General features: G+C 48.6%; 1 protein-coding gene across 2 annotated transcripts in view; it reads right to left on the reverse strand.

Annotated features, from left to right (window-relative positions):
• The window catches only part of LOC121600199 (ras-associated and pleckstrin homology domains-containing protein 1), a 53331-nt gene that overhangs the window by 11002 nt on the left and 26744 nt on the right, over positions 1-15585 (reverse strand). Inside the window, exon 1 of one of the 2 annotated variants that reach the window (XM_041928624.1) lies at positions 5248-6418. The exons of the other annotated variant lie outside the window; for it this stretch is intronic. Within the exon in view, the coding sequence (XP_041784558.1) occupies positions 5248-5310 (63 nt within the window). The 5' untranslated portion in view covers positions 5311-6418. Of the gene's footprint in view, positions 1-5247; positions 6419-15585 lie in introns of those variants that run through there. 2 annotated transcript variants of the gene reach the window in all.

Consider the following 15585-nt stretch of genomic DNA (forward strand, 5'->3'; position numbering starts at 1 on the left):
TTTTGGTATTCATCATTCCTAAAAGTCATTTACATACTCTGGCTCTGTTCTGTCATAAAATCAACACCCCATAGGCATAGGTTGGAGGAGGGAGACGAGTAACAACGACGAAACAAAGCCCAAAAAAATCCATCCCCACAAAAGACACATCAAAGTTCGTATCAAAAAGTCGTGGTGTGCACCCTCACTCCAGCTTCCTCCGTGTTTGCTTCAGCTCCATTGCACATAGGGAAGACTCGTGCACAGATGAATGCACACTCCCGCCTCGCTTCAAATGTAAAGAGAGTTTATCCCTTTTTTGGACCGACAATTCCCTGTCTCGTTGGAGATGATGATTAAAGCAATAATCTCCATTCTCGTTCCCAGAGGGTTTGGAGTTCGGCGACGAAATACACACAATGCTGATGATGTGCGCCGTTCTACGCTCTCTCCAACTCTCCAAACGGTATCAGCACTGCAGGCAAGGGAGCAAAACTTGGATAAGCAACCAAGCAGACTACCACCAGAAAGGGGAGCAACCGACTAGCCAACCATCCCTCCCTCCTGCTGTTGAACCATTCTCCTGCTGACTGATGTGCATTAAAATTAAACGTCTTCTTTCCAACACCCACAACAACGACCAATCGGAAAACACAATGGGGCACGATTTCAAGAGGGCGGAAGAGAGCGCACACAACCGTAGACGCTTCTCCACCGGTACACATGGGGATAGCAGAGAACAAACGCACCTTCAAATCCATTCCGGGCGCGCACATCCGCTAGTCGGTTTCTCGCTGCTGTGATGCAATAATACCGATACTGTAGCCGGACACGCATACACAGTCAGGAAACGGTAACTTCCGTCGACCGAGCCGAAACGGAAGAATACTGATTAGAACGGGCGAGGAGACATCATCCAGTGTCTCTGCTGTTCATTATGCACGCGGCGAGGCGGGCAATGATATTTCCCGGCAGGTTTTTAATATCGTTTTGTTTGTGGGGAAATTTTGGAGGAAGAAATTTGGGACCTGCTTAGAGCATCGTAAAACGATCACTGATCTTTTCGAGCCTCTCTGAACATTCTTTCATGGAGTCGTAGCACACGATCGAAAAACAGTAGTTTGATTGCGATGATCGTTTACGAGTTCCCCTTTTCCGGGGAGGATCGATTATCAATTCCAAACATTTACGACGATGTTTCACGCTCTACCCAAAAATCGCCACTGCCAACTCCACATTTTGGACGGGCTTTGCTGCTGACCGCGGCTAGGGATCTTGGGTTGATCGTCGCACATATATGCATATGGATAAATAGCTCCGGTTTTCTCGCTTGACACAATAAGAGACTTGTGTGTGTGTGTGTGTGTGTGTGTGTTTGTGGATCGCCACTGTGCTCGGGGAGAGGAAGTGTTTAATTTGAATACATAATAATTCACAACCCCCTCGGGGGTCACAGCACAAGGCGGGCTGGACAGACGACTGTTGTAAAACTACCGTGTCACACGGGGGTCCGTGGAGAAGCGTACGGAATGATAAAGAATAATGATTTCCACAGCCGGGCCCCGAATGGCATCAGCCCGCAGACTTCGCGGAGCGTATATGGGACGCAACGCGTCGGGTGTTGTCGTCGTCGTTGAGTTTGCGATTTATTAGCTGCGTTGTTAAATGGCTGTCAACACATGGGCTCTTCCCTTGCTGGCACCATACTGCGCTGGCACCGCGATCCATCGCAAAGCAGTAGTGTGTATTATTTATTCCGTTCGCTCCATATTGGATCGCTGGGTGAACGGGTAATGGCTTTACCAGCGGCCCGTCATTCCATGCCCGTCCATTATCAATGGCCATGTTGTCGGATGGTTGCCAACGATTGTAAAATTCAGCACTCTCTAATGGTCTTCGGAAGTTTTTTCCCCGCTTCTTGTTCCCCCGACCGATGTGTGTTCTCGCTTTTTGGTGACATATTTGCTTTGCTGACATCGACCACCCTGATATCGCGTTCTACCACACATGTTCTGTTCGGATGGATCGTGCAAACGCAATGCCCGGAACATCATTAGATCGTTGCAAACCATGTTCCCACCAAACTGTAGGTTATCTTATCAAACAGGCAAAACACACGTACGAGAGTTTTTTTTTCTCCCATTTCATGTTTTGTACCATAGACATCCCTCAGACCCTGTATTGCACAGTGTCCATAAAAAAGCGACGAAAAGCCCTCGCTTGCGCCTACCCTAATCAATCTACACACGGTTTGCTGGTCACCTAAACAATCGGGTTCGATTGCTGCAACGACACCAGGTAGAAGAGATTTAATGATGATTTAGAAAGTAAAAAAAAACCAAAACTCCTAAAATTCCTGGAAAAAAGAACATCTCCGAGACCCTGGAAGACCTGAACCGCATGTTGGGATTCATTGTCAACTTATGGTAGTGTCCCCGTGGTGTGTGTATGTGTGCATGTGTGTGGGTCGTTTGCCCCTGCATAATGCGACACTTGACAGTTCAGCCCTTGTGTGTCTCGACCTGTTCTCGGCCCTTGCTGCGTCGACGAAAACCACAGTTCCAAAATCGGTGTCCGCCCCGTCATCATTAGAAATTCAAAACAAAAACCCCGACAAATTCCACACAAAGGACAGGGGAGGACGTGAACGAATGAATCAACCAAACATGAAGGTACATGTTATTAAAAAACTATACGCCAGGAACCCGGACGGGTCGCCGATCGCGTACGGCAGGAGATTTTGAGTTCCAAACGCCCTTATTCGGGGAAATATTCGGGCAAAGAACTGTGCAGTCGCACGCGGAAGCCGTTAAAATTCCTGCCACAATTGTACGAAGGGAACCCTCCTCCTCCCGCTGCATATCTGCTTCATTTTGCTTCTCTTTGTACTGATCACGTACGATCGAATCTTGCCTAGAGGGAAAGCGAAAGAGGGTCCAAGAAAGTCCAAGAGCCACCCCAGACATTCGGGAGCAAACAAAGGGTCCGATAGTTACAAACACACCAGAGTTATCACACCCTGTAGGGTCGCACCCGACACGATAACACACGCGCGAGGAGTATTGTACGTAAACCGGCAACGGCTCAATACTTTCGATTGTTTGTTTGGCTTTCCCAGTTCCTTGGCTACGATCGCAGTCGATGCTCCATGACGGAAGTAGTCGTCTGGATACTGGATGAAGTTTTCCAGAGTTCCGAGCGCAGGGCAGCGCGTCAGCGAACCGACGGTAGCGCTGGAGAAGAGAATTACTGACAAAGAAAAATGCATTCGCCCTCCAATCTTGGGATCTTTCTAAATATGTGTGGGTGTGCCATGTGCAACGCCGTGCTCGTTGCTGGTCGGATTCCGTACCCTGCACGCATCGCAGCGCGTAAGAAAATATCTTCTTTCCCCATATCAGATGGCAAGCGGATGGAATAATAATGCACAACGCAAGACTTTGGGCCCGGTGCAAAGGCTTCCTCCGTGCTCATGCTCCGTTCTCTTTGGGTGTATTATTTCCACTGTGCGTTTGAAAGCAGCACAGAAAGAAAGATTTCATCCATCCATCCGTTCCTTCAAAAAGATGGCGAGATCGAGGATGCGCTTTACTGGATTTGTTGTCTGGCTGAGAAGGTGACGATTGGCGCTGGAGATGATGCGGCGTGGACCGGGAACACGGTCCCCGGACACAACAGAATAAACAAACGTTCTTCGCATTGCATTAGCGACGCAGCCGGCCCTTCAGCTTCCGCCACGGCAAAGAAATGTGAGCCGAGTCGCATTGCACCAACCTAACACACATACAGACACAACGCAGTCTCGTTCATCATAATCGAGAACGCATTCTTTGCGCACAGGGAGAGAGAGGCACGCAAAAGATCGCACACAAAATAATAGCGCGGGCCCAGAACGCAGGCAAAAGGCGGAACAAATTTTCGCGACCGGGAAGATGTTCCCCGGTGCCTCTCTTTCTTGTTGCGCCATTGTTCGCCGATGATGATCTACAGAGAAACCTGCCGGCCGGTTTTAGTTGAGCGTTCCAGCGGTACGATCCTACCGCTTCTTCGTACGCATATCGTACGCAGACGATCGTAGCAGCGTGCGCCGCCGGGCACTCACCATGCATTCCTGGTCATTTGCCGCTCTGCCGAATGTTTGCCATGGCAAGCAGACGACGACAACGTACTACAGAGCGAGAAAGAGAGGGATGATGAATTGCGTCCAAGCATACAGAGTGCTTTGTAGACGTGGATTCTTTGTTGATGGCCAAAGTTTGCCGTCTCGGGACCGCGTCCTCATGTGTTTGATTCTTCAACTCGCGCAGCGCACTGACCGTGTCCATCATCATCGGCTTCACTCGGAGGGCGATAAGAAACTGTCAAGCAGTGTTGGGGATGATGATGCTTTCCAGAAGGTCAGTAAAGAGGATGGCACCAAGCAGCGTGGTCACCGAAGCTAGCGATGGCATCACCGAAGCTCTTGAACTGGAGTATTTTTTCTGTCTTTGAATATTCAATTCACATCGTGGTGGCAACAAAACCTCTCGGGCCACCAAAAAGGGAGGCCCCCAGTTTTACCAAAGACCCTTGTGTCGCCGAGGAGTGGGCCATTGTTGTGGGTCGTTAATTAAACAGAAAAGAGACGCACTAATTGCCAGTGGATGAAGGCGCCCTTCTAAAGCAGAGCGCTGTATGTTCGATGGTTGTTATTGCTACACCACTGTCGGAGCAGCTTCATTGGCAGCTTAGCTGCAATTTCAAGCGACAGAATGGCTCTTAATTGTTACCAAACACGCTGTTCGCAGAATATTGCATGTTTCACTCGCAATAGCTCTAGGTCACAATGTTGCCAACGTGCTGGAAGTTGTGCCGCGAAACTAGAGCCTGTTTTTGTTTTGCTGGCTGCAACCGGAGACAGCTCCAAGTGCATCTAGGATCAAGCTTACAGGCCAATCAGATTTATATTATAAATTACTCCCCCCCGGGCGCTCAGTCCTTTACTCCCACACTCTCCCGCGTTGCAATGCTATAGCTCTCCTTGGCCCTTCTTGCCTCGTGAGACATTCTAGAAGTGTACGCCTGCGACGACGACGCACGAACGACGAACGTGACAGCAATTGCCCGTCCGCAGAAAAAAAGACAAAGGAAAATTGTCGCCAACCAGGCCAGCCCGAAGAGCAGAGACACCGGCGTTGGCCGCGGTCGGCAGCGGCAATTGGGATGATTTACAGACCATATAATCTACGGGCGGACGCGGGCCGCTAGTACTGCTGATCGTTAACTTACACATTCGTTCGAGTACATGGAGGCGGAATCAAAGTCCGACCAGCTGCTGTCCAGTATCGACATCCTTGAGGTGTTGGCGGGTTGTGTCAACGTCGCGGCCGCCGCTGTTGCCGCTTTACGATGAAATGTGTCTCTTATTGAGCCCGGTCGTGCTGGGTCGTCTAATTGAGCATTGCCCCTTCCGTCACTCGATCAATTGATCTTCTGAACATACAAAAATCACTACACAAAGAGACTCAGCTCCACCCAGACGACTTCCGGTCACACTCGCGAGAAAGACTGCGCGATATAAATCAAAAAGGTCGCGCCACCAGATCACTCCACCCTCTCTCTCCTCCAACCACACACTATGGCACTGCGCAATCCTCCCTGGGTCTGTGCCACCAGCTTCGGGGCCAAATTCTGCGGTTTTGCAAACAGCGCGGTAACACACTTTCGATAACAAACTGCTTTTGTTGCGTTGAGCTAGCGGAACTTTTGCTTGCTGCTCGATAAGGAAACGCACTTCCAAAACACACAGACACACACACACACTACAATAACTGGCAACACAATGCGACACTAACAAAATAGAAAAAAATCTCCCTCAAATGCAACTCCGCGTTTTGCGTACTGCGCGGTTCCGGTACGCAACAGCGTCGTTAAATGCGTGCTCCGATTTGCGTCCTCTCACTCTTCTCAGCTTCTAGCAGAGGTAGAAGCAGTAAGACGGGTACAGTCTCTGCGAACTGCTTGAAAACTCCTTTGCTCAAGAAAAACAAAAAAATGGAAACTGCTGCCGCACACAAAACCCGTCCCGACAACGTTCCGGCTCGAACGCATCCGCGAGATTGAAAACCAACTGTGCGAGTGTTTGGCCCTTCAGCGGGCAGCGGCAGGGACTTTTCTCCCTCATGCAAACACGCGCACACACAGAGACACACGAACACAGTGTGTTGTATGTACGCAAGTGCACTGGGGTACGGGGACGCGACGGTTGGCTGTTGGCTTGAGGCGAGCACAGACAGAGACACACAGCACAGCGATGGCGTGTGCACGTGTGCAGCGTGGTGTAGTTTTGTTTGTATGGGTGTTTGGGAAGCGGGAGCAGCAAACGAACACGAGCGAGAAAGGGAAGGCGAGATAAAGCAGCATACACACGCTAAGCATAAAGCATAACTCGCATGGCATGGTAGAAGGGACAGATGGGCACAGTGGGAATTTGGGACTTGTTTTTAAGTGCTTTACCACTTTCTTTGTAGAAATTGTGTACAAAAATGTGCAAAAAATAGATTCAAAAATTTCAACATTTTGCACATGCAAAGTATGTTAAATTACATTCAACATACACCATGACTCACTGGAAACTAAAATAAAATCATATCACATTGCCAGTTGCGTCCACAATGCCATATCCCATAGTCTTTCGCTTTAAAGCATGGATGACGCATGCGACACCAATACCAACGCGGCACCAGCAGCATACACCTTCCTATATGTTTGCGTGTATTGTGTAGCACCAGCGCCTGTTTATGCTGTGCCTTTTAACTGTTGTTTATGCTGTCGTTCTCCCCGTCCCTTACGCTCCCTTTACAATCCCTCTTCGTTTCACATTTTAGCTTTACCCGTGCCCGTGTGTGAGGACAAATTAAATCAAATCATTTATGCTGCTTCTTCACAATGTAACGAAAAGCGAACCCTACTCCGGTCGGGATCGTTGCGTTGCAAGTGCACAATCTTCCTGACACATGCAGGGCGGGTGGGATGCATTGCAAAGTAGCAAGCCAGGCGATGATCGAAGTAGGAGATCGGTCAGTATGTCAAATTGTCGTTTCATCTCTTATACGATCGCGTTTTACACTTTTAAAATGTTCATCTCATGTTTATAATCTCCCAATCGTCTCTACTAATCTGCTACCGTTGCTACCATTGACGCAAATGATTCATTTTTTGCTCATTTCAATGTTTTTTGTTAGCATTCTTTTTTGCGCTGCTCATCGATTGTCGCCTGTTAGATTAAAGTGCTCCAAGATTGCTAGCAAACGCACCCCAAAAACACTGCTCCACAAAATTCCTTGCCCCATTCGATTCATCTGACGTTCGTGAGAGGGGAATGAAGGAAAAAACGATCGGTTCGATTTTTCGCTGCTCCATTTCCCTCTCTTCCGTGGTCCGTTTGTTGCAGTGTGCGCCTTTGTTCCAACCGTCAGGTTTGGCTGCCAGCAGCGTGTGTACCCACAGGCAGTCACAGCCAGCCTGCCTTTTACCAGCGCGAACCGAACGCCCTCGCATTAACCTTTGCCCACGGCCCAACACAACCAGCGCTCCAATAGGTCGCGAGTGCATCGCACAGCACTCGGGTGGTGCTTACTTTATTTTATTTCCATTTCTCTCGCATCGAGCACAGCATCTCACCGTGTACCAACACACAAACACTACCGCTACCACAGAGCAGCTTAGTGGTGCAGTTCGTACTAACACACAGCGATTGTACAATCTCGCACACAGTCAACACACACACGAACAGCACGATGCAAGCCGATGCAGCCGAAGCGCATATGCAGTTCCTTTGCAGCGCGCGCGTGCGAGGGTGGCCATGGGAACGGGAGCATAGATAGGAGAGGATCGAACCCTTCTGCTGCTACTGCTGCTGGTTTAGTGGTGGTTGTGCGAGAGAATGCTTGACGTTGTTGCTGTTTCCCTCCCCGGTATTGGCTGTAATCATCAGCAAGGAAGCGAAAAACTCCACACCCAACAGTTTGAAATCGCTCTGACCGCTGTCACCGCGGTCCGATCGGAGGCATAGTGTTCCGTGCCGGTTGGGTGGATGATCTAACAGAAAACTAGAGAGAAGGGGAAAGAGCACAGTAATCTTTATTGGTCCGAAGCTCGGGTCAGAAACGAACGAAACTACCACCCCGAACGTATCAAAGGCCATCGACTCGTGTGTTTTAATAGTGTTTTGCTACCGTTTCTGGTTCCATGCGCCCTTTGCCCGATGGAAAGTTCCGGACGGTTTGCTGGAAAATGTTTTGTTCTTCCTGCTTTTCCACCAGCCACTGCCACGCCGCGCAGGTTGATTGTGTTGTGGTAAATGAATTAATTGCTTTAGAGCAACAAAAAGCGAGCGGTAATAGGTTTCCGCAAAATGAATTTGATCAGTCCGACCCTGCAAACGATTGTTGCAAACTCGCTAGGAGAGGGCGCTTCTCGCCGCCTGCTGGACGGCATGCTGGTTAATTAGTTTAAATTCCGCTTGATAGGGAACACCCGCGGGCTGCCAATGATGCCTGTCGGCAACAGCAGTTAATCGAAGCCCGGTTGTGCACCCACCAATACATGGTCCCAAGGGCTCCGAGCAAAGATTGTTTGGTGAGAGTCTTCCACAAAACTGGATCCGTTATTACAAATAATGCAAACAAACGCAAATGTACAATCATTTCTTTGTGCTGAATGACTTTCGCTGTAAGCAATGAACGCATTAATGCAGGGGGGGGGGCGTGATGCATTTTCTTCCTCTTGCAGCGTCGTCGGCATGTAAACGCACTGCGATCTGTTTGCTGCGACGAGATGGATCCAAAATCAATAACAAAAACCCGCCCGCCCAGAGTCGAGTGTGCTCGAGTCCGGGGATGATGACTCATCGGCAATTTGTACGCAAGCTTGCTTCTGCTTCCCCGTCCCCTTCCCACCGGGCGTTGCTCACCCAGTTGGTTGCTAACGAATCCAACAACTCCCACCCAACCCCCTTAGAGGTCGTTCGTCGTCCTTTTTTTTTCGCAAAACATCTCCGTTTGTCTCCTTGTAATGTTTTCCTCTGTCTCTCTCTTTCTAGCTCCCACCCACAGACACCCACACAGACGTACAGGCTCTGTAGCAATCCCATTTCCATTCCCGTCCCCCATTCTCTCTACCGCATCCATCATTCATCATTCCATAATATCGGTCCACCCCTCGGGTTCGTGCTGCGCATCATCACCCCCTTTTTCCTTGTAGCGCTCTACGACCCTTCGATATAAATTAACAAAACTTTTTCCACTTACACACCCCAAAGCGTTCCCTCTTCCCCCCTTGACAGCCCTTGTCCTGTCGCTTGCCTTCACCCACCGCCAGAGGGAACTGCAGTAAGAGAACGAGCAGTACATGAATAATACATTCATATTCTTACCCGCGGATTTTGTTCTCTCTTTTTTTTTTTTGGTTCTGTTTGATGCTTGGTTCTGTTTGGCTTGCGAGAAAGTGCACAGCACACGCGACTCTCGTCACAATGCTCGTTGCGTTTCCGGCGTTTGGATTCGGGCGAACAAAAAACGGAAGGAAGTGGTACCTGCCAGCTGCTGTTTCCCTACCGCACCCGAAAACTGTACGGGCATTAAGTTTCCATTCGGAAAGGAGCGAATTCAATTTTCCATTCCCGTTAGGAAGAATGATGCAATTTTTTGGGGGTTTCCGGTTTCACGCTGCTGTGGGTGAGGTGTAGAGCATACGGCGATGATGCTGCAGTTGTAAGGACGAACACGGAGAGATGTGTTTCCGTGGGTGGAAAAGAGTAACGCAGCAACCTATCTGATCGGAAAGGGGTGTGGCACATGAAAAATGTGTCATACGTGCTCCCCTTTCTTTGTTGTGCAAGAACTTCTAAGGACGAATCTAACAGAAGTGCAAATTCGTTTCGAGATTGTTTCTCGTGAGATGTTAAACCGCATGGAGATGGGTGGTTGAGAAGAGATGAACTGTTCGAGAATGTTATCGTAAACATAGCGCTTACGTGTCATGAAATAAGGATTGCGTGATGTATGAATCACCTACTATTCTCTTTGAAAATACTTTTATAAAAGCTTTATTAACGAAAATAACAATTGAATTGAAACCTCTTAGTGTCGTAAGGTTCAAAATTGACACAAAAAAGAAATTCTTAATCCAGCATTCCTTATCACATGCTTTACCGACAACAAATTTGTTACACAAACCGCAACATGCCCACAAAACTGCCATCATCGGCTACAAATAGCCCTTATCAGCCTTTATTTTCTTGTTCACTGCTTTACAACCCCTAACGCACTTATGCACAGTAAAATTATTGAAACAAAAACATGTGCTCAGTGTTCATTAATTTAAACGAGATTAAAACATCCGATTGTTTTCGCCTACGGCCTGACTGTGGGCAAGCCCGCAACCGACAAACAACACTATCGCGCTCGCCACTATCCCCGACACACCGCCGCACACACTGTTGGTAATGCTTAGCCTTGACTTCTAAACCATCAGCAGCAGCAGCAGCTCATAGTCAAAAAGCTTTACCCACTCCCCTCGGGCCAAACTAATCGCATGACATTTCCTTTCCATTTTAATTTACTTTATTTCTTCTGCTTGCAGTTGATACTTTTTATTGCATGTTAGTCCACTTTTTACCCTCCCTGCTCTTCTCTATCTCGCTCTTTCTCTCTCTCTCTCTCTCTCTCTCTCTCTCTCTCTCTCTCTCTCTCTCTATTTTTGTACATACTACCCCGTTAGGTGCTATGGACAGGCGATAGTGGACAGCTACACGAAACTGTGTGGAAAGTAGTGGAAGTAAACTATGGCAGCATGCGGTTCCCTTATCGCGTGTTCGCGTGCTGCTTCGGCGGGGATGGATGTTTGTAAGGTCAGCGGCGGCCATTCGATGAGCCAATGGGAGGATTTCGCTATAGCGGGGCTTATCTTATCATGCGCGCCTTTTTTTTGCATGTCTGTGTTGGTATGGGTATGTATGGGGTATTTGCAAAAGAGCGAGTGGCTATGCTCTTATGCTCTGCCCGTTTGAGGTACGAATGCTTTTGCAGTGGCAGCTGTTAAGGCGACCGAGAGAAGATGCCATGAAACCCATTGCGGCTGCCAATGTATGTGCTTCATTTGAATATATTTGTCCTGGCATTAACAATTGATGTGTGGTATTTTTTGTTTTTTTTAGACTGTACATACACTTGTGTAAACAAGGACATCTGCAGAAGAAATGTCCGTTTTGGTTCGTAATGAATGTATGTTCTCTATGCAAATGTAAATGTACGATACAGCTGGTAGTAAAACAGAATTCACAGCTTTTGAAAATGAGATAAATTATATCGCTGATTAGCGGATTGTAAATAAAAGTAAAACGACCTAAATGTATGCAATCAGTACAACGAAACCCCTAAAATTATAAATGCCCTAAATGCATGAAAAAGAAGTCTTATTAACAATTTTGTTATCTAAAAATTAATAGAAGCAGTGATTTAAAAGGAAAACCAATAGTAAAACAACATAATTTAATTCAAGAAAATATAAATAACAATTTACCTTCGATCGTAAATAAATAAAAAGCTACTTCCAACTCCTACTGACGCTAATTTCCAAACACCCGAATCGTGCACACCTTTTCACACATCACGTCCCACGAATGCTTTGCACCAAAACGTACGGTGGTATCTTCAACCTCACCGCTCACGCTTCACGATACTTGGACTCTTTTCTTCGGGAATGAATTTTATTACCGAACGAGCGCAATAACAGATAATAAAGCTATCCCAATCAAACGATCACACTTCACTGCAACAATCACACAGCCGGATCAGTGTGGTGGCCTTGGTTTTGGAAAGATGACGTTTGCTATTCCTTTAAGAAATGTGGCCTTTTTGTCTGAATATCACATTACCCACTCAACACCTTCGTAAACCATCACCACATTGGCTTTGCTTGGCGGTTCCTTTTTCTGGCGTTCGTTTAACCGGCAACAGGGCGAGCAGAACTGGAACCGATTGAGATGGTGATGATCGATCGAGCTATGCTAAAAACACTCGCCGACAAAAGGTGCCAGAGCAGGCGGCCGCTCTAAATCGATCGCGATTTTCGATCCGCTTACACTGCACCTAACGCGTAGCGCTTCTGCCGTTCTAAATTAATCCACAGGCAGCGTGTGTGTATGCAGCTCGTTGTGAATCGGCGGGTAAAACCAAAATTCTTTGCGATCCACGAAAACGACGTTCACTGCACTGCGCGCATATCCACCACCAACAATCCCTTCACTCTGCTGACAATCTGTTCCGAACGGCACTGCTGCGATCCTGCTCTCTTTCTCTCTCTCTCTCTCCTTTCAAGAGAGACGAAGAGAGCGAGCGAATGAGCTAACTGGCCGAAGGGCAACAAGCACCGATCCTTGTTGGCGCAATGGAGCATCACCACCGCCCTTGGGCAGCCCTTGGCACCGTCCCCCGTCCAGGATCCCCTTTCCAGAGAGGGCCCCCGTCGTGCGTGCGCATCAAATCTGTGGAGCAGATGTGACGATGTTTACGCTCCCCTATGCTGCAACGATACGATCACTCTTCACGCACCGCACATCCAGCACACACTACATTCACACACACAAGCAGGGGTTGAGAGCTACGACGCAGCTCATGCCGAAGGTTTCTGAACGTCTTATCGCGTGAACTACCGAGCGAGACGGAGCGCAACACGGACCGGAGGATGAGATCCGATGGTGTCGACTGATGCCGGCGATCTGATGCTTCGGTATCGACACCCGGCCCCGGGTAAGACACTGCAGCAGCCGATTTGAGCCGATCTCGGGCCGGCGGTGTTGAGGGGAGCAGAACGGAGCGAGAGCAAAAAAATTACCGACCCTGCGCCTGCGATGCACGAGATGAGAAATCTTGGGGGGAATCGTTCGCCTGGCTTGCATGAGATGCATCGGTGCATGGTGCGCGGCCAACTTGCTGCACGCTGTTATTATCATTAGCTCGGATCGAAACAGTTCGGAGATTCGGGTTTTTTTTTGCTGCGTAGTCGTCAAGAGAAAAAGTACACAGTATCGCTGTTTTGCGTTTAAATAAATTACAGTCATTAGGCAGAGCGGAAATTCTAATGACGGATGCATTATTAGAATGTTGGAATGTGTGATTTCTGAAGAAAAGATGTTTTTTTGTCCTCAACTTGTTTCACCAATGCCGAACGTACATTGTGGGAAGAATATATTTATTAATTGGTTATTTTAGATTTAATTTTCTATCTGTATTCTATATAATCAAAACTGCTTCTAAAACTATAATTATCTACAGACTATGAACTATAAAAGTAAAATGTTCCACATCCCTTCTTTCCACAACACAAATATTGATGCAACTCGGGCAAAAACTAAAATCAAATCAAATAATTAAACTATGAACTCCCGTACGGACAGGTTAATAAATTACCCCCGCAAAAGATGCCGATGCGCTGCAGCGCTAAACGCTCCCCTAAATGTCATGTCCCACCCATTTGCCCAGGATTAGCGCGCAGCATATTCGGCGCCATAAACAACAAACTTTGCCGTGGTTGAGCGATTTTGATTTAAACCACCCCCCCCCCCCCCCCCCCCCTATAACTGCTGCTGCCCGAGCAAAGCAAAAACAACATAAGAAACCTATCGCAACCGGCTGATGACTTGACCAACGCCGGCAGGCAGGCAGTGGCGCATGTTGCGCGTCTTCTCGGACGGTTCTATTTTTCGCTCAGCTGCCCTGGCCAACATATAGGGAGGAGGATCACATAGGAGCGTGTTCGTTAATGCCGGTACCGGTGGCCTTGCCGGCCTTATTGCTCAACGCAGTTGGGCAATGCAATGTTGCTGTACTGCCGTATGTACGTACCACGCCGTACGTATTGTTACCGATGTCCACCAGTCAGTCGCGAGCCCTTTGGCTGCTGCTCCGTTGCTTTGTTCTGCTATCTTTCCTCTGTGGGTCTCTCTGTACCCCCCCCCCCCCGCGGCCGACTCTCATACGCTCACAGCCCAATGTTCCAATGTTGTTGCCTGGCTGCGTGGCGATAAATAATGTGTACGCTGATGTTGTACACGAACGCGCGTACCGCTCGCGAGCCCTGCTGCTTTGTTCGGGGGGTCCTCATCCGGCCGATAAATCATAACACTCACCCATCCATCCGTCCACGGTGACCTTCTCGGTGGGAAAGTTCCAGAGAGGGGACGGAGCAAAAAAAAACAACAACTACACACGTGTGTGGGAGGCACTGCGTACCGGTTTTTTTGTTTTTATTTTTTTCCAAAGGTTTATTTATTTATGTTTCCCTCAAGACGTTTAAGTCGACCGATTCTCGGGCAAGAAATGAGGGATTACAGCGCGATTATTAGAAAACGTTACTTCTCGTTAGCTGATCGCTTCATTCTAGAATTCGGGGGGAGTTGAGAAAAGAAACAAAACAAGAAAACACTCTTCCTCCTCAGGAACTCCATAGCTAAACGCCTTAACCCATTTTTTTCGTTTCGATGCTCTTGGCGTAGTTTCAAAACAGAAAAAGCAGACAAAAAAAAACGAGCCAACGAATAATGGACCCTAAAAGCACTTTTCGCCCCGGGATACAGGATACAGAAACGCCAGCGAAATGTGTGTCGAAATCGCTGGGAAAAGTTGGAAAATATACCCCCACCCCACGCCACGTGTCAAATCAGCTCCTCCTGTTGCGCACGGACGCCCCACCATTAGTGATGCACTTTGGTTGCTCAGAAAGCGAACAATGCCCTCGGTGGGCGGCGGCGTCGGCGGCGATACGCGGGGCTTAGCGCTTGCGTGGCGGCGATTGATTCCATATCAATCGGTTTCACGGATTATCACAGTTGGCCCAGTTAGCGGGCGCCAAAGCTGCATCTAGTTTGCTTCGCCGGCGCCCGGTGTTGCAATTGGATGCGTTCTGCGCGCACGTGGTAAACCCCACCATCGGCGCGGCGGGTGCACCACCATCCTCAACATAGTCCATAGCACGCAAGTGGACGTCGCTCCGCATGCGAATGGGGTAGAAATCATGCGGTGCAAGATTAGCCAGCAGCCGCCGTGCGACCGGGGAATAGCGATTAATAGACGACCAAAAACCCTCATACACACACACACACACACACAAAAACACACTCATGCACAAAGTCGCCTGTGTTTTCACTTCATTCTTGTGCCCACGCAAAGGGCGAGAAGGGAGCTGATCGGTTGGTGCGTGAGAGCAAATGCGCATGCAACACGATGCGCTCGCCGCGCAAGCTGTGCACCATCGAAACGCACGCGCAACTAATAAATTAATTTTAACATAATCAAACCCCAGCTTCTCTCTTCAAGCCTACACACCACTCCCACCCACCTCGACCGCATCGGTGTTCTGGGAGAAATTTGTGTGTGAGAACGCAGAGAGCTATTTTGCCTATCTATCTCGGGGCTGACGGTCGGTTTCTGCGCCCACGTTTTGCAGCTGGCAAGTGTTCGTTCGGTGTGCTACTACATTCTCAAGCTCTCCGAGACGATTATCAACATTCAACCCTCACCCTGGCTGCAACTGAGCCACGATGGGAGATCATCCCGTTGCTGTTGA

Source organism: Anopheles merus, chromosome 2R (assembly GCF_017562075.2).
Source record: "Anopheles merus strain MAF chromosome 2R, AmerM5.1, whole genome shotgun sequence".
NCBI classification, from domain to species: Eukaryota; Metazoa; Arthropoda; class Insecta; order Diptera; family Culicidae; genus Anopheles; species Anopheles merus.